This window comes from Anolis sagrei, chromosome 1 (genome assembly GCF_037176765.1).
Source record: "Anolis sagrei isolate rAnoSag1 chromosome 1, rAnoSag1.mat, whole genome shotgun sequence".
In the NCBI taxonomy this organism is placed as follows: Eukaryota; Metazoa; Chordata; class Lepidosauria; order Squamata; family Dactyloidae; genus Anolis; species Anolis sagrei.
The window spans coordinates 308,468,049-308,486,801 of record NC_090021.1 but is presented as its reverse complement, the minus strand read 5'-3'; the positions used below and the strand labels follow the sequence as shown (position 1 = coordinate 308,486,801).

The window sequence follows — 18,753 nt, the reverse complement described above, 5'->3', positions numbered from 1 at the left end:
TCTGCAAAAGAGACATTTAAAGGTAAAGGATTCCCCAAACATTAAATCTAGTCTTGTCCAACTCTGGGGGTAATGCTTATCTCCATTTCAAAGCCGAAGAGCTGGTGTTGTCCATAGACACTGCATAGGTCATGTGGCCACTAGGACTACATGGAGCACAGTTACCTTCCCACCACGACAGTACCTATTGATCTACTCACATTTGCATCTTTTTGAACTGTTAGGTTGGCAGAAACTGGGTCTAACAGTGGGAGCTCACCCTGCTCCCCAGATTTGAACCGATAACCTTTCAGTCAGCAAGTACAGCAGCTCAGCGGTTTAACCTGCTGGGCCACCAGGGGACCTAATATTTACCTTTGGAATATATTAGTTGTGAAATACTGTAAGCCTGAGTAGACAAGCTTAACGCTAGCCAGGAAAATCAAGTCCCCCACCCCCATACACATAGGTTTGCAAAGGTTGTCACTCTAAATTGAAATACCTCTTATTGGCCTGGTTAATTTTTTGTTTAGAAAGTTTGAGTTTGTACCTTCAAATCACCTGTTTTGCTTAAGGCAACCACATGAATTTCATAGAGTTTTCTTAGGCAAGGAATACTCAGAGGTGATTTTATCAGGTTCTTCCTCTGACGTTTTACTGGTGTTCTTTTTTAAAAAATATAACAAAACTCCATCAGTCATTATATTTTAATTTATCAGTGTTACCACCCTCACCCTTAACAGTAATCCTGTGTATACTTCTAAAACTACAATTACACATATGACTCAATCATACTTACACATATGTTGAGACAGGCAAAACAAGTGCATATCTTAAGAGACAAAGAGGGAGAGTAGGAAGGGAGCGCAAGAAGACATTAATACAGTAATTTTCATTATTTGCAATTTGAATTAATTAGTTGCTGTGTACATTCAAGTCTATGGATTGTAATAAGGATGGAATAGTACACTGTTGGGAATCTTAGCTGTCAGAGAAGTATCACCACACCCAAATCCTTTGATTGATGGTCTCCAAATCTGTTAGAAAGTTGTTGTGTGCCTTCAAGTCATTTCTGATTTGAAGTAACCCTACGGCAACATCGTCATGGAGTGTACAATATCTGTTTAGAGGGGCTTTGCTGCTGCCTTCCATTGAGGCTGAGAGAGCATGGCTCACCCAAAGTCACTCCACAGGTTTCCATGGCCAAGCAGGGCTTGAACCCTGATTGCAAAAACTCCAATCCAACACTCAAACTACAAAACCCATCAAAACTCTCCAGAAAAGTAGACCACGCCAGACAAGTGGGCCACACATTTAAACTTTTTAAATTGACCTCCTTTATTTGCCTTCAGGAAAGAATACCGTTTTCTCGTTTAAGGCCAAATCTGAAGGGTTCTGTCTAGCTTTCCATATACAGCAAAAGTAAGAAACTTCTAATTCTGCAGGAGGTTTTCCAACTTTATTGGCCCTACCAGAGAAGTCTGAAACAGCTGAACAATAGTTACTGTCCTGCATAAGTTTGGAAGACGCAGAATGATGAGTCACCATTTTTTCTCCAGGCTATAATGTTTGAAACTATTTGTTATTCCTCTCCTGGAGTTCCAAAAAGCCACTGGGGACAGGAAAAGGTGTTTTTGTCATTGTTTGAGTTTTAATGATGAAACTCAGATTTGGGGCACATAGGTTGCATTCTAGCAGCCAACAGCTCATTGTGTTGCATAAGCAAACATCACCACTGTTCCAAAATTCTTGGGCAACAGAAAGAGGAAGAGATTCCATATGAATGAGGGAAAGAGTTGAAATTTGTATGAAAGGAATCTCCTCTTTCTCTCCATTCCTCTTACTGATGCTGAAGAGGGAACACATAACTTCTATTTCCATCACTCTCAAGGTGAAACAGAAGAGGTATTACAGCCTTTACTAACCCTCTACAAACTCCTTTGTGACTAATCCAGCAGCTTCCTAGAATCATCCCACTCCATCATTATTCATTACTAACACTTTCTTGGGGAATCCAGCCAGCTTTCCCCCATTCTCTTCACTATTGCCTCATGCTCCTTTCTTATCTTCATCCCTCCTTCCTTCTAGCTAGTGCCAAGACTTCTCCCTCACCCCATCAATACCTTTAATGTATATTCATTAGTCCTTGGAAAGACTGCTCTGCATGAATGAATGTTAACCCTATATATGCCTGCAGTTAGTTAACACTCTTAATTAATTGAATTTTGAATAAGCAATTATGATTTCCAAATAACTTCAAATAAAGTAGAACTAGGCCGGATCCAGACAGGCCTTTATCCCATAAGCATCTGTGTTAAAATAATATGAATGTTTCTGGGGGCCTGTCCATACCCATCCCAGAAAGCGCGTGCTGGGGTGGGTTATCCAGACGTTATCTCGGGACTAGCCCGATAGAATGTCCAGAGGCCCAATTCCCTTCCCCCCCCCCCAAGCCCCCAGTCCCCTTAGAAAAGTAAGAAAAAAACTTATGTGGCATCCATTAAAAGCCTTGGCCAGCTCTCCCGGCACGTAGAAATGACATGGCAGGTGAGTGGGGAAGGAAGCAATTTTCCTCCCTCCTCCCCCCTCTCCTGGTGCATCATTTCTACATGCCAAGAAAGCTAGCCAAGGCTTCCAATAGACCCAGAAATAGTGGATTTATCTCACACCTTCAAAGAAGGTGCAGAATAAATCCACTATTAAATTAATTCACTACAAACCAGGGTTTGTAGGGTTAGGCTCACTCCTTCTCATGGATTCGAACCGGCAACCTTCTGGTCAGCAACCCAACCTTCAGGCCAGCAGTTCAGCCAGGACAAGTGGTTCTCAACCTTTGTATCCCCAGGTGTTTTGGCCTACAACTCCCAGAAATCCCAGCCAGTTTACCAACTGTTAGGATTTCTGGGTGTTGGAGACCATAACATCTGGGGACCCACAGGTTGAGAACCACTGCTTTACAGTGACATGTGTTGGAGGATTGGAATTCTGAAATAACAGTTAAAGTGTCAGGGTTACATGACTAAAGGCGGATAAAGGCATACATTTATCTCAACTGGCACATGTTAAACATGCTAGTTTGCCATTAATGGGAGAAGAGACTGTGCTGTAGGTCAGAGAATAATGACAGTCTTTACAATGAACAGTTTTCTACTTCTGAAAAATATACACTGCCACAGACCCAACATTAAGCTGAGAAAGTTTGCCAAAGGCACAGAAGGCGTCCAGGTCTGGAGTAATACGAGAATGGAGACAGATGAGACTGCCATGTGCAAAGGTTGGAAACTACAAGCTTGTAAAGTCCTAGCCCTATCAATTATCCATCATGTTTTTAAGCTATCAACAAAAACAAAAAGAAATGAAGCAACTTTGATGGTCTGTCTGTACACAAATATTAATTGCTTGAGAAAGGCAGCATCCAAATGGATTTTTGCCCATACGAGCATTGCCTAAATGCAATTCTTTATTCAACAAAATGTGTTCATTAGCTGTCACACATCATATACACAATCAAGTATATATGAATTAAAGAATGTACATATCTATGTGTAGTGGCTATTAAATGCTTCTTACACAGAACACTAAACATTATTGAACTTCTGAAAAATGACAGAGGTTTGCAGTTATCACCTAGATGCAGCAGCATCTTCTCATTGACTACCTTTGCTTTCCCCAACGAGTTGCTTAATCAGCCACATGAGGGAGTACACTTCAAAATGCTTCCGACTCTGCCCCTCCCTCCATGTTCATATCAAGCAGTTGCTAAGGGCTTGGATTAACCACATGTAGTGTCATACAAGTGTTCAGCAGGCCCCTTGCTCCCTGAAAATGGCAACTAGAGTGAAGGAGCAAAGAAGAAACCAAATTAATTAATTCATCAAAAAGAGAATGCAAATCTTCTCATTTATCTGCCAACCAAAGGCATGCATTATTCAACAGCTTGGTGCTGGCAATGAAGATACACACAGAGAAGGGCTGGCTAGCCGTTGGGGCCAGATTTGAATAAGCAGCTGACCCAGCAGGGAGCTAAGCAGTCTTGGTAACTGTACTGGAAGCTAGAAAGCTGCATTGTATCTGGATACTTAATGTGTCCAACATACACTGGAATTCTCTACAGTGTGTAAGTACCTAACTCTGTATCGTATGAATCAACCAGCAAATTCTTGGTGTCAGCAGACTCTCAGTGCCTTCTCTGTTTCACACTGGTGAGATAATAGCTTTCTTCACTATAGCTAATGCCAGCAAGCTAACTTATGGTCATCAGAACAAAGATCTCTTCTATAATGTCTCCCCCAGGGCCCCTACTGCCTAAGGTCTGCTACCTTGTTCAGCTTAAGGTAAATTGAGCCCTAGGATGAGCAGGACTTTTGAATGAGGTCAAATCAGCAGAAGTAGTTTATGATTTATTTAGGGACCTTCTGAGATGTTTTTCAGGGAACAAACTCTCAGAGCAGTTTGCTTTCATTTAAAAACAAACAAGTAATCAATCACATAAAGCCACAGTAGCAAACTATAATTTTTAAAATGATACAATGTAAATACCCACAATGAAAAACTCAAAGAATTATTTTCTCCACCTGCTGAAGCCTTGAAGATCATACCATAGCGAGAATATCAGAACCAAGCGTTTATACTATCAAACTTCACTTGCATAGTCAGCAGTCCAGTGGAAAAACATTTCCTTTAACTGCCGGAACACAAACTGAAGTCCTATTTCTCAACCACAATGTTTTAAAGGTTTCAGACCAGCATGCATAAGAAACCACCTCCTCTACTTTATCCTATGATGTCTAACAGCCCTGCAGATTTATATGCGTTATTCTCAATAGCATAGTGCATCTAGCCAGTTTTGAAAGCAGCATTAATACTAGGAAAAGTTAACAGTATTTGAAGTGCAACATGATTTTCATACCTACATTTATTGTGGAATCTTGTGGATTTACCTTAGCCACTTTGAGTCTCCTTGTGGAGAGAAAAAGCAGGGCATAAGTCACTATCATCATATTATATTTGGAAGGGACTGCAAGGATCATCTAGTCAGTGGTTCTCAACCTGTGGGTCCCCAGGTGTTTTGGCCTACAACTCCCAAAAATCCCAGCCAGTTTACCAGCTGTTAGGATTCCTGGGAGTTGGTCAAAACATCTGGGTTAAGAACCACTGATCTCGTCCAACCTCTTTCCATGAAGAAACACACAACTAAAGCACTCTTGAGGGATGGCCACCCAACCTCTGTTTAAAGATCCCCAAAGAAGAGAGTCCACCATCCTCTAAGGTCCCTTCTATACTGCCATATAAATTCCAGATTCCAGATTGTGTGTTTTGAACTGGATTATATGGCAGTGTAGACACATAATCTGGATTATCTACTTTGATAATTTGGATTGTATGGCAGTGTAGAAGGGGCCTAAGACAGTCTATTCTGCTGTTAATATAAGCTATAATCATATTATAGCAAATTATGAGCACCTGTGTTACCTAGCAAATTAGGTTTTTCAGAGGAAGCCTAGTTCTACCTGTGCAATGTCACATGCCAGCATTCTTCATGATGTCATAAAAAGCTTTCAGGGCCATGTGTTAAAGCATAAACACAGAATACTAAGGAACACCTTGGCTCAGTCCATGCTATGCTGTTAGATATTTCTAGTTAAGGTGGATTTTGACAGTGAAGACAATCGAGAAATAGTTGTGTTTGCCATTTACTTTGTTTTGATATGAACCAGTGGTCATTTTGAATGCAACCTTTTGCACATCTGCTTAATAGGAAAAGCAGTCATACAATTATTGCCTGATAAAAGAACCCAATGACTGTCATAAGAACAGGTAAGGGCAAGATTACACAAAGGCATACTGAAATCTAAAGATCCTAAAGGCAATGTAAAGTTATATTTGTATTACACTTACCCAAATGTCACCAAATCCTGTGCAAGCTTTTATATTTTCCATGAGTCTAGCTAAATGGCAAACAAATTGAACTAGGTGGCAAAAGGAAAGAAGAGGGGGGAAAGGCTTATGTTGAAGTTATTCGTTGGATGTTTTGATAGTCCGTTTAAATAAAATCAGCTCAATGGCTTAGGTGCTCTTCTTCTATGCTGGTACCTTTGCTGTCAACTATGCAAGGACAGCAGGCTTGGATTTCCATTTGTTTGTTTTCTTCCTTCTGCAAAGCAGAAATCAAGCCCTATGTAAACACAGACAGCCTGCTCTTCACTCTACTTTCTTGAGATGTGACTCGGCAAAGCTGTCACTGGTCCAACTTTTCAGCATCTCTATCGTACAACAAGGAAGGAATCGCTGATATAAACCAAGTGTGTGTTTTGATAAGACACCAGCTGTCTTTGTGCTCCCTGTTTCCCCCCTCTCCTCTTTTCAACTCCCAAAGAAGAGCTGCCTGCCAACCTATCTGCACAGTGGGATTGCAAATGAGCACAATCTCAGGCTTGTCCATGGGCAGGAATCCACTGGTGGAGCCTGGCGATTCCCATACTGCAAAGAAGGTGCAGAGGAAATGCACCAAATCCCTTTGTCATAAGGGATTCTGCTTTCTTCTTCTTTTATTGAACTTCCATATAATGGATTTCCAAAGGTATGATGAACTGATTGGAGTGGAGCAAGCACGGGGGGTAGTCAGGACAAAAAACACTCACTGCAATTCTCTTAATTCAAAAAGATGTGCCAGACATAAACCACACAAACGCTACATCCACTTATACAGAAACTGCTGGATTGAACCTTCTTTTGAAAAGATTCAAAAACATTGCCTTAAGCAACTTGGTATTTAATATTGCCTTGAAATTAATCAGTAACAAAAAATTAACTTTTATGGATAAATCTCAAGGCTGTTATTGATGAATCCTTCCAGTTTGACCTTAAACACAAAAGTTACTCACAACTGACTGAGAGCAGCTAATTGAAATCCCATTACTTCTGCCAGATTGTACTTGGAATAAAGCCCAGTTGATGTCAATCGACTCAGTGGCGTACAAGGAGATAGGTTGCTAAGCATTTTATTTCTATGTCTCCCATGTCATGGTGCAGACATTTCTATTCCCAGGCATATCCTACTAAATCCCATTCTCCAAATGGAAAACAGAATGTTGGTGTAGAGAAAAAGAGAATTTTTTATCATGTCAGAACTGACTTGAGAACATACTGCAAATCACTTTTGGTGTGAAAAAAATGGACTATCTACAGAGTCATGGCCCAGGGACTCCCGGATGTGTTGTTACTATGCTGCTGGGAGGCTTCTCTCATGATCCTTCAAGCTAGAGCTGACAGACAGGAGCTCACTCCATCTCGTGGATTTGAACCAGCAATCTTAGGGTCAGCAACCCAACCTTCAGGTCAGCAGTTCAGCCGGGACAAGGGTTTCACCCATTGCACCACTGCAGATCAACAAAAGAGATGTAAAAATATGCTTAAAGCTAACCTTAAAAATGTGGAATACACGCCAAAAACTGGGAAGTCTTGGCCCTTGAGCATTCTGATCGGAGGCCAGTTATTACTAATAGTGCTACAGATTTTGGAACAAATAGAGGGCAAAAGGGAGAAATGTGCCAAGAGGAAGGCACGCCAAGCAAACCCTTGTTGAGACTGCCTTCCATCTTGAAATCGATGCTCTCACTGCAAAATACCATGCAGATCCAGGTTAGGTCTGTACAGTCACTTATGGGTCTACCACCAAGACTTTGGAAGACAATCATATTTGGCCACAATGGATTGCTGATAGATAGACTAAATCCACAACACAGTTCAAAATAATTTTGAACCATATTATGCTTTTTGAAGGTTCTGGATGGTTTCAAAAGAAAGATCTATTTTGGGAAGTTATTGTTAATGGCACACACTTGCTTTAAATGAGACATTTGTAAGTAACTTTTGTTTGTAAATGCCAAAATGGAAGGATTTCCGATGTTAAGACTAGAATGAGACAAATACAATGTCATACATTGTTAGGTATCAAGAAGCAGGATAGGGCCATATGTAAAACAGGACAGAGTGTACAGGACTAATTTGCATCATCAGGGAACAACTGTGAACCCTGTGAGTTGCTGGTCAGAAATGTGGAGTTTGACTGACATTCACTACATTGGATCAGGATTGACTAGTTCAAATCCCCACTAGGCTTTGAGGTTCAATGAAGGAATTTAGGTCAAACATTATCTCTCAACCTAATCTACCTCTATCTGTGTGGATAACAACAAGGTAGGAAAGCTCATATACCACCTTTAGTTGTTTGAAGCCGTAGTGGTGCAGTAGGTTAAACCCTTGTGCTGGATGAACTGCTGACCTGAAGACCTGAAGGTTGGGGGTTTGAATCCATGAGACGCAGTGAGCTCCCATCTGTCAGCCCCAGCTTCCCATGCAGGGACATGAGAGAAACCTCCCACAGGATGGCAACATCATCTGGGTATCCCCTCGGCAACGTCACTGTAGATTGTAGATTCTTTCACACCAGAAGCAACTTGAAGTATATTCTCAATTTGCTTCTGACACAATAAAAAAGTTGTTTAAAGAAAAGGAATGAGTGCTATTGAAATTAAAAAATGGGTGAGAGTCAACTCTAAATAGGGAAGCAACATGTCAGAAATAATTGCTCTTTATGATTTTCATATGACGTTAATGTGCAAGGTGCCTTTTCCTTAACCTCTCATATTTATTTTCCCACTGAATGACTTCACACCTTGGTGAAGTTGCAATTTGCATCCAGGTCTGAAGCTCAGGCAATGTCAAGCTAAACTTCAGTCAATGCTGATTCCAAATGGGAAGCAAAAAAGCAATGACCAGTTAGTATTCTTAATTATGTTCATTTACTGACATTTCAGAGAAGAGGTAAGCTAAGAGAAAGAAAGCAATGCTCTTTGTGAGGACAACATTAGTCACTCTTGAGTTGTCAATATTGGGAGCTATGCAGAAAGTGTTAAGAGAGAGTGCAAGAATAGCAGAAGTATTTTGGTTGCTTTCAGGCTTGAACATCACCTTTAATTGGAACTTGAAAAGGTTGTTTTTAGACTCTAGCTCCCACAATACCTCAGTCACCATTACAAGTGCCCATGTTGGATAGAGGATTCCAACAACCATATGCCAATAGAGTAATTTTGAACTCTGTCTGAAAGGCAATCCTGCTTTAATAAAGTCAATTCACATAAATCAGTTGCAGCCCCCCCCCCCCCCCCCAAAAAAAAAAAGAAAGAAAAGAAAAGAAAAGAAGAACAAGTCTAGAGAGTTTTCCAGGTTGTATGGTCATGTTCCAGAAGCATTCTCTCCTGATGCTTCACCCACATCTATGGCAGGTATTCTCAGAGGGGACCTCACAACCTCTGAGGATGCCTGCCATAGATATGGGCAAAACGTCAGGAGAGAATGCTTCTGGAACATGGCCATACAGAGTGGAAAACTCACAGCAACCCAGTGATTCCAGCCATGAAAGTTTCCGAAAACACAGTGACTGAAGTCCCACCTACAACTGGGTCACCCAACCCTAATATGCTGCTCCTTAGTCTAATGTATGTACAATCTAATCCACAGTGAGAGAAAGGCACTCTAGAGTTACTCAGAAACACCAGTAATATTTGCTCAAATATTACAGCATTTGGCCCTGGACTTTGAAAAGAGACACTCAGTTTGAGGACTGACAAAATATGTTCAAGACTCCAACTATATAAGTTGGGTTGCCAGCCTGCTACTAGTTTTGCATCAATCCCTTGTGGTTCCAAAATAAACCCTGGAGAGTAGGGCCAGATAGGGAATTTTCGGGAACACATTTCCCATAATTCTTTATCACTGACCATACTGACTGGGACATACATAGAATCAGTACATCAAGGAAACCATTGACTGGATAGGGAAGATGACGAAGAAACACAACCTACAATCTACAGACACACTAAGAAAATCCAACAAATGCTACATTCGGCAAAGGACACAAGAAATCCTCTCACCTCTGCAGAGTCTACCGTATACCATGTAGCTGTGGACAAGTCTACGTAGAGATCACCAAAACACAGCATTGCCCAGACACAAATCAAGGAACATGAAAGGCACTGCAGACTAATTCAACCAGAGAAGCCAGCCATAGCAGAGCACCTGATAAACCAACCTGGACACAGCATATTATGTGAAAACATAGAAATGCTGGACCACTCTAACAACCACCATGTCAGGCTACACAGAGAAGTGACTGAAATCCACAAGCATGTGGACAATTTCAACAGAAAGGAGGAAACCATGAAAATGAACAAAATCTGGCTACCAATATTTTAAAAACTCTAAAATCAGGATAATAAATAAAGAACAACACTGAAAACAGGGGAATTCCAGACAAGAATCAACCAGGGCCAGCTAACACCTCCCAACAATGGATTCCACCAGACAGCAACCAGTCAGGCTTTGAAACTGAAAGGACATTTTTTTCATGTCAGGAGTGACTTGAGAAACTGCAAGTCGCTTCTGGTGTGAGAGAATTGACTGTCAGCAAGAATGTTGCCCAAGGGACACCCGGATGTTTTGATATTTTTACCATCCTTGTGGGAGGCTTCTCTCATGTCCCTGCATGAGGAGCTAGAGCTGACAGAGTGAGCTCATCCATGCTCTCCCCGGATTTGAACCTCCGACCTGTGCCGGCACAAGGGTTTAACCCATTGTGCACTGGGGCCTCTAATGCAAGGTCATTAAATGCTAATCAAGGTGGCCAATTGCTACATTCACACTTGCATCAAGCAGACAAAGAGTTCTTTCTCCCACCCTGGACATTCCACAGATGTATAAATCTCACTTGCCTAGTTTCCAACTGACCTTACAACCTCTGAGGATGCCTGCCATAGCTTTGGGCGAAATGTCAGGAGAGAGTGCTTCTGGAACATGGCCATAGGGTGAAGGTAAAGGTTTTTCCCTGACATTAAGTCTAATTGTGTCCAACTCTGGGGGTTGGTACTTATCTCAATTTTAAGTCAAAGAGCCAGCATTGTCCATAGACACCTCCAAGGTTATGTGGCCAGCATGACTGCATGGAGCGCCATTACCTTCCCACAGAAGTGGTACCTATTGATCTATTCACATTTGATCTACTCACAACTGCTAGGTTGACAGAAGCTGGGGCTAACAGCAGGAGCTCATGCGCTCCCTGGATTCGAACCTGCGACCTTTCAGGAAGCAAGTTCAGCAGTTAGGCGGTTTAACTCACTGTGCCACCTGGGGCCATACAGACCCGAAAACTCTCAGGAACCCAGAATCAGTGCAGTTTGACAGCCCTTTAACTGCCAAGGCTCAATGCTTTGGAATCCTGGTATTTGTAGTCTGGTGAGTCGCCAGCACTCTTTGGCAGGGAAGGCTAAAGACACTGCAAAACTCTAACTCCCAGGATTGGCTAGCACTGAGCCATAGCAATCCAAACAGTGTCACGTTGCCTTAGTTCTACTTGGACAGATGAAAGTCCTCCCGCGCTCATTGAAGCCTCCACTTCCCGGAAATTAGGGTGATGGTGGCGCTTCGGGAGGAAAAGAGCCCTATAGTTGCTAAACCAGCCAGGCAAACCAGGATGCGTTCCCTGAGCTGCTAGGCTTTCGTTCCTCTCTGCCTTGGGAGGCTTTTTCAAGCCGTTCCTCCTTCCCTTTGTTCTCTCAAAAGCTCGCATAATGGACGCACTCACGTCCTCTCCCCAACCCACTGCGTTCCTCGGATTCCCCGTGGCTACAACGCTGAGAGACACAGCCAACCCAAGTCAAGAAGGAAAGTGTTTCCATTCAGAAACGCGGAGAGCTGCCTCATAACTTCGTCAAAGAGAGCAGAGAAAAGGAGGAGGAGGGAGGGATAACGTGGGTGGAGCGGCGCCACGTGAGTTGATGGCTAACGTAGTCCTGACTCAGTCTTCTACACTCTGGAATTAATGCAGTTTGACGCCACTTTCCGTGCCCTGACTCAATGTGACGGAATACTAGGATTTATAATTTGGCGAGGCATCAGCCCTCTTTATTGTAGGCGGAAGACTTTGGAATATCACTGCTTCCCAATTCCACAGCACTGATTCACTCTAGCACAGGTATGGTCAAACTTGGGCCATCCAGGTAGTTTGGACTTCAACGCCCACCATTCCTAACAGCCTCAGGTCCCTTCCTTTTCCCCCTCAGTTCCTCATGTTGTGGTGACCCGCCACCACCATAAAATTATTTTCATTGCTACTTCATAGCTGTCATTTTGCTACCGTTATGAATCATAATGTAAACATCTGATATGCAGGACGTATTTTCATTCACTGGACCAAATTTGGCACAAATACCTAATACGTCCAAATTTGAATGCTGGTAGGGTTGCAGGGAGGATTGATTTTGTCATTTGGGAGTTGTAGTTGCTGGGATTTATAGTTCATCTACAATCAAAGAGCATTCTGAACTCCACCAACGATGGAAATGAACAAAACTTGGCACAGAGAACTGCCATGACCAATAAAAATGCTGGAAGTGTTTGGTGAGCATTGGCCTTGAGTTTGGGAGTTGTAGTTTGTCTACATCCAGAGAGCAGTGTGGACTCAAACAATGATAGATCTGGAACAAACTTGGCACACATCCTCAATATGCCCAAATGGGAACATTGGTGGAGTTTGGGGGAAAATAGAGCTTGACAGTTGGGAATTGTAGTTGCTGGGATTTACAGTTCACCTACAATCAAAGAGAATTCTGAACTCCACCAACAATGGAATTGAAGCAAATTTGGCACAGAGAACTCCCATGACCAACAGAAAATGCTGGAAGTGTTTGGTGGGTATTGACCTTGAGTTTGGGAGTTGTAGCTGACCTACACCCAGAGAGAGCACTGTGGACTCCAACAATGATGGATCTGGACCAAACTTGGCACACATCCTTAATATGCTCAAATGGGAACACTGATGGAGTTTGGGGATCATAGACCTTGACCATTGGGAATTGTAGTTGCTGGGATTTATAGTTCACCTACAATCAAAGAGCATTCCGAACTCCGTCAATGATTAAATTGAACCAAACTTGGCATACAGAACTCCCATGACCAACAGAAAATACTGGAAGTGTTTGGTGGGCATTGACCTGGAGTTGTAGTTCACCTACATCCAGAGCACACTGTGGATTCAAACAATGATAGATCTGGACCAAACCTGGCACAAGTACTCAATATGCCCAAATATGCCAAACACTGGTGGAGTTTGGGGAAAATAAACCTTGACAGTTGGGAATTGTAGTTGCTGAGATTTATAGTTCACCTACAATCAAAGGGCATTCTGAACTTCACGAATGGTAGAATTGAGCGAAACTTCCCACACAGAACTCCATGCCTTGAAGGGACTCACTGGTGCGAGCCTCCCTCCAGCCTCGCAGGCTCTCCCTCACCCACACATGAGCATTATGTTTCCATGCACCTAGCCCACCTGCTCTCCCCTCCCCTGCTTGGAGTTTCAGAAACAGCCCTCCCTTTAGCTAAGAGGCCGGCCATCTCAGCAGAGGAGGGCTTATGGTGGGAAGATTAGCCCTCTGTTTCCAAAAAGGAAGTGGACAGATCTTCAGCTTTCTCTGCCAATGGTGTTCTTATGACCATCAGAAATATATGTTTTTCGATGGTCTTTGGCAACCCCTCTGAAACCCCCTTGCGACCCTCCCAGGGATCCCAACCCTCAGGTTGAGAAATGCTACCCTAAAGGGTCGAAGTTTGCCTATGCCTGCTCTAGTGCTCCCTTCAATCTCGCTCCTAAACTCTCATTTTTGCTGATCTACCTTATTCCATGCAGGTTATGGCAAGCAAACCCACCCTTTTTGATCCACGGATAAATATGACACTTACACACACACATGTGCACCTACAGTGTAGCATCAATGTAGTCTAAAACCACTTAACCTGCCAGGGCTTAATGCTGTGGGTTGCAGGTTAGTGAGGCACTGTTGGGCTTCATCCCTGGCCTGCACAAGTCTTCAGTCCTCAATGAGTAGCTAGACTTAGATATAGGATTAGAGGGATTCCTTTCCTCACATTACTATGCATGCTTTTCCCAGAAGGGGCTTTGTCTTTACTCTTCTTGCTAGCCACTGTCTCCTCCCCCCTTTAAAGATGTAGCAATGGAATCTCTGTGAGGGATGAAGTAACTTCCTCTTTAAAGGTATTCTTATTGCCCTGGGTTTTGGCCATGTGGTCATTCTCCATTGCCCCTCTCTGCCTTTGCCTCCCTTCCAGTGAGGATGCATTTTGCCTTTCTCAAGGCAAAATGTAGCTGAATGGATACTTTTGATACTTTATCCTTTTTACCTTCCTTAGAAGATGAGCTTAGGAAGCTAGTTAGCATCAAGATCTTTTCTATCTAGAATGGATGTTTTACTTCAATAAATATTTTAAACCTAAAGTTCTGTCTGTGCAATTCTGTACCATCCTGTGGAATTGAAGCTAATCCTGACTATCTGCCCCTCCTTTGAAAATGTAGCAATGGAATCCTGTAAGGGATGAGGTAAATTCCTCTTTAAAGGTATTCTTATTGCCCTGGGTTTTGGCCATGTGGTCATTCTCCATTGCCTCCTCTCTGCCTTTGCCTCCCTTCCAGTGAGGATTCATTTTGCCCTTCTCCAGGCAAAATGTAGCTGCACTGACACTTTTGATACTTTATCCTTCTTACCTTTCTTAGAAGATGAGCTTAGGAAACTAATTAGCTTCCTATTCCTATCTAGAATGGATTTCTTTTTACTTCAATAAATATTTTGAACCTAAAGTTCTGTCTGTGCAACCCTTTACCATCCTATTGAATGGAAGACAATCCTGAATCACTACAGGCAAGTTTCTGCTGGTTATGAAGTCTGCTTCTGGCACTCTGCTCTGCTATGGTGGAATCACCCCAAGTGAGGGTTATTTTTTGAGCCTAACAGTTCTGATCCCCAACAGGCACCAGCCCAATTTGGCGAGGAAAGTCAAAGAGCTTGAGAAGACACAACTCCCAGGATCCTACAGCATTGAGCCTTGGCAGTTAAAGCGGCGTTATGGATCCCTCGTTGCAGGGGAAAACAAACCAATCTAATGGATCCAGTGGCTCCGCTGTCGTAATAGATTGAAGCCAAGATTTCCAAAGTGCCTTTCCCACCAGCACACACAAGTGAAGCAACCACATATTCAAGGGATTGTACTGAGAAAGACCACCAGGGCTAGTCAGTCCCATTCTTTTGACAAGCCAAGGGAAAAGCCTGAGGCTGGATCTCCGCTGTCATATATATAATGCAGTTCGAACCCCAATATCTGGCACAATGTAGAGCCAGCCGGAGGGAGAAGGAGAATTAAATCAAGGGGAAAGGAAATAGCCTTGAAGTAGAGCGCACAAGGAAGTGGCAGGCAAGGAAGGAAAGGCTCCTTACCCTCTGTGCCAGTCCCCTCTCCTCCACTCCCCACAGAGCCCACAGTGGGTCAAGAGCAATAATGGAGAACGGCGGCGGGGGAGGGGGGGACGGACTCTTCCTTCCCGCTCTGGCTTTAAACCGCACTGAGAGCGAGATTCTAGTAAATGGGGAGAGGGAAGGGAGAGAGGAAGGAAGGGGAATCCTCTCCGGTGTCACTCGCCGCCCAGTCTGCCGCCCTCCAGGCTCCGCCAAAACGGAGGCAGCGGCGACAGCCAAAATGACAGTGGCTCTGGTTTATCTGATCTCCATCTCTCGCTTGGAAGTACATTCCCTCCTCGTTCCTGCTCTGGATCCCACTCTTTTCCCTCCATCAGCAACTCAGGGAAAACCGACCCCCCTCCTCGCTCCTTTCCTTTTCCTCCTTCCTTGGAATAACGATCCAAAATAGAATATTTGCTATATCCCGCTTTGGCAGGAATCCCAAGTGGATTTTCACCACCTTCTCTATCATGAACTGTTTCACATTCACCTTCCTTCTCTTCTTCCCTTCCTCTTTCCCCTTTCCCGGACTCCTTTCTACCTCCTGGAGAGTGAGGCTTGCTTGGCCCCTTTCTTTCCCTTCTTTCCCTGGTGGAGGCTCCTTCTTTGGAGGCTTTTAAGCGGGATGAACATCTGTCAGGGGTGCTTAGAATGCGATTTTCCTGCTTGGACTGCATGGCCCATGAGATGTTTTCCAACTCTATGATTCCTTCCTTGGAATAACAGTATAAGAAACCAGGTTGCTGTGAGTTTTTCGGTTTATACCATGTTCCAGAAGCATTCTCTCTTGACGTTTCACCCACACCTATGCCAGGCATCCTCAGAGGTTGTGAGATCTGTTGGAAATTAGGCATGGGAGGTTTATATAGATCCAGGGTGCGAGAAAGAACTCTGGTCTGTTGGAGAGAAGTGTGAACGCTGTAACTAATCATCTTGATTAGCACTGCAAAGCCTTGCAGCTTTAAGGCCTGGCTGATTCCTGCCTGGAGGAATCCTTTGTTGGGAGGTGTTAGCTGGCCCCAATTGTTTCATGCCTGGAATTCCCGTTTTCAGATATTTAAACCACCCCTGATAGGCTTTTCAAGGCAACAAATTGCAGCATTCACACTTGCCTCTGATAGGAGTGCTTTCTCCTACCCTGGACACTCCAGAGATATATAAACCCCACTTGCCTTGTTTCCAACAAACCTCACCTCTGAGGATGCCTGTTATAGATGTGGGCGAAACGTCAGGAACATGGCCAGATATTCCGGAAAACTCACAGCAATCCAGTGATTCAGGACAAGAGATATTTTGCTATATCCTGCCTCAGTATTAATTTAAGGTGGATTTGCACCATTCTCTCTAGACATTGCCTTACACTGACATACACCTACCTATCCTCCTTTTCTTCCTTCCTTCCCTCTCTCCTTCCTTCCGGTGGATATGCACCTTATCCTTCCTTATGCACTGCCTCACACTCATATATACCTCCTTTCCTCTTCCAGTCTTAATTTCAGGTGTATGTGCAACCTTTTTCTCTAGACACTGCCTTACCCTTGACTTACACCTACCTACTTTTCCTCCTTTTCCTCCTTCTTTTCCTTCCTTCCTTCCTTCTTTCTGGTCTATATGCCCCTTCTCATCTAGTATGAACTGCCTCACACTCACATACATCTCATTTCCTTTCCTCTTTCAGTCCCAATTTCAGGTAGATTTGCACCTTTCTCTGTAGACACTGCCTCACAGTGACATACATCTACCTACGTTCCTTCCTTCTTTTCCTTCCTTCCCTTCTTCCTTTCTTCCGGTCGTTATGCACCTTATCCTCACACTCACATACACTTCCTTTACTTTCCTCTTTAAGTCTTAATTTCAAGCGGATGTGCATCTTTTTCTCTGGAGACTGCCTCACGCTGACATACACCTGCCTACTTTCCCTCTTTTCCTTCCTTCTTTCCCTTCTTCCCTTCTGCCTCACACTCACATACACTTCCTTTCCTCTTTCAGTCTTAATTTCAGGTGGATGTGCACCTTCCCCTCAAGACACTTCCATCACACCCCTTCCTCCTTCCTTCCCAGACCCAGGAGAAGCGCGAGGCTAGCCTGGCCCCTCTCATTCATTTCCTTTCCTCCTTCAGTCTACTTTCAGGTGGATTTACACCTTCCCCTCGAGGAACTTCCTCATATTCCTTCCTCCTTCTTTCCCATATTCCTCCCTCCTTCCTCATATTCCTTCCTCCTTCCTTCCCAGCCCCATAAAGTAGACTGCTCCCTTCCCATTCTTTTCCTTTCCCCCAGACGAAGCGCGAGGCTGGCCTGGCCCCTTCCTACTCCTTTCCTCCTTCAGTCTACTTTCAGGTAGATGTGCATCTTCCCCTCAAAGCACAGCCTCACTCTCCTTCTTCCTTCCTTCCCAGAGGAAGCGCGAGGCTGGCCTGGCCTCTTCCCACTCCTTTCCTTTCCTGTCCCTTCTCTTCCCCTCCTTTCCTCCTTCAGTCTACTTTCAGGTGGATGTGCACCTTTCCCTCAAAGCACTGCCTGACACTCCTTCCTTCCTTCCCAGCCCCAGAGGAAGCGCGAGGCTGGCCTGGCCCCTTCCCCAAACCCCGCAGCGGGGAAGTCCTCCTTGCCGGGCGGCTGGGAAAGTTTCTTCCCCTACTTGAGAGGCGAGACCTGGGGGAAAGGGAGCGCGCGCCCATCAGGAGGAGGAGGAGGAGGGACCCACCGTGTCCTCCGCGCAGAGAGACCGGGGAGCGGTAGATGGAGATGGGCGCGGAGTGGTGCTTCCCGCTGGCGCCGCTGCCATGGAAATGGTGCTCGGGCGGCGCGGGCTGCGAGGCGGACGACGACGAGGAGGAGGACTCCGCCGCGCCCGAGGAGCTCCACCCGGCGCTGACGATCCATCCCCCAAAGAGGGAGCACATCCACAGGGTCCACGCGGGACAGCCTCGCGGCCCGGCGGCGGTTCGCAGAGCCACGCAATGCATGGTCCGGAGCCCGGAAAGGAAAGGGGGGAAAAAACACCAGAAGAAGAAGAGAAGGAGGGCAAAGCTACGGTCCGGGCTGGTCCAGCTCCAGCCGGGGAAAGAGAGGCTCAAGCGGGCGGCTCATGATGCCCAGGTCCCCATCCTCCTCCTCTGCGGAGAAAGAGGCGCTTCCCGAGTGGGAGTGGGTCGCTCTGCCCCGAGTGGGCGAGGGAAGGGTTAAGCCGCCGACCCACGCGAGAAGGCGAGTCAGCAAAGCGAGGTTGGAGCCTCCCAGGGACGGTCCTCTTGCCCCCCTTCCCCACCTCCTCCTCCTCCTCCCCAACACTTCCCCCTTCTTCTTTGGATCCTTTCAGACGTTCTGGGAGAGATCAGCGGAGCCACGCATCCCGAGCGGAGGATCCCTCTGCGCTGCCTCTTGCCGGGCTCCTCGGATCCTCCAG

The 18,753-nt window shown here is 44.7% G+C and overlaps 1 protein-coding gene across 50 annotated transcripts in view; it reads right to left on the bottom strand.

The window, feature by feature from the left end:
• The window catches only part of NRXN3 (neurexin 3), a 1,474,105-nt gene that overhangs the window by 566,511 nt on the left and 888,841 nt on the right, over window positions 1–18,753 (bottom strand). For 3 of the 50 annotated variants that reach the window (XM_060757694.2, XM_060757699.2, XM_060757687.2), the window contains exon 1: window positions 18,052–18,322. The exons of the other annotated variants lie outside the window; for them this stretch is intronic. In XM_060757694.2, the coding sequence (XP_060613677.2) occupies window positions 18,052–18,313 (262 nt within the window). In that variant the 5' untranslated portion in view covers window positions 18,314–18,322. Of the gene's footprint in view, window positions 1–18,051; window positions 18,323–18,753 lie in introns of those variants that run through there. 50 annotated transcript variants of the gene reach the window in all.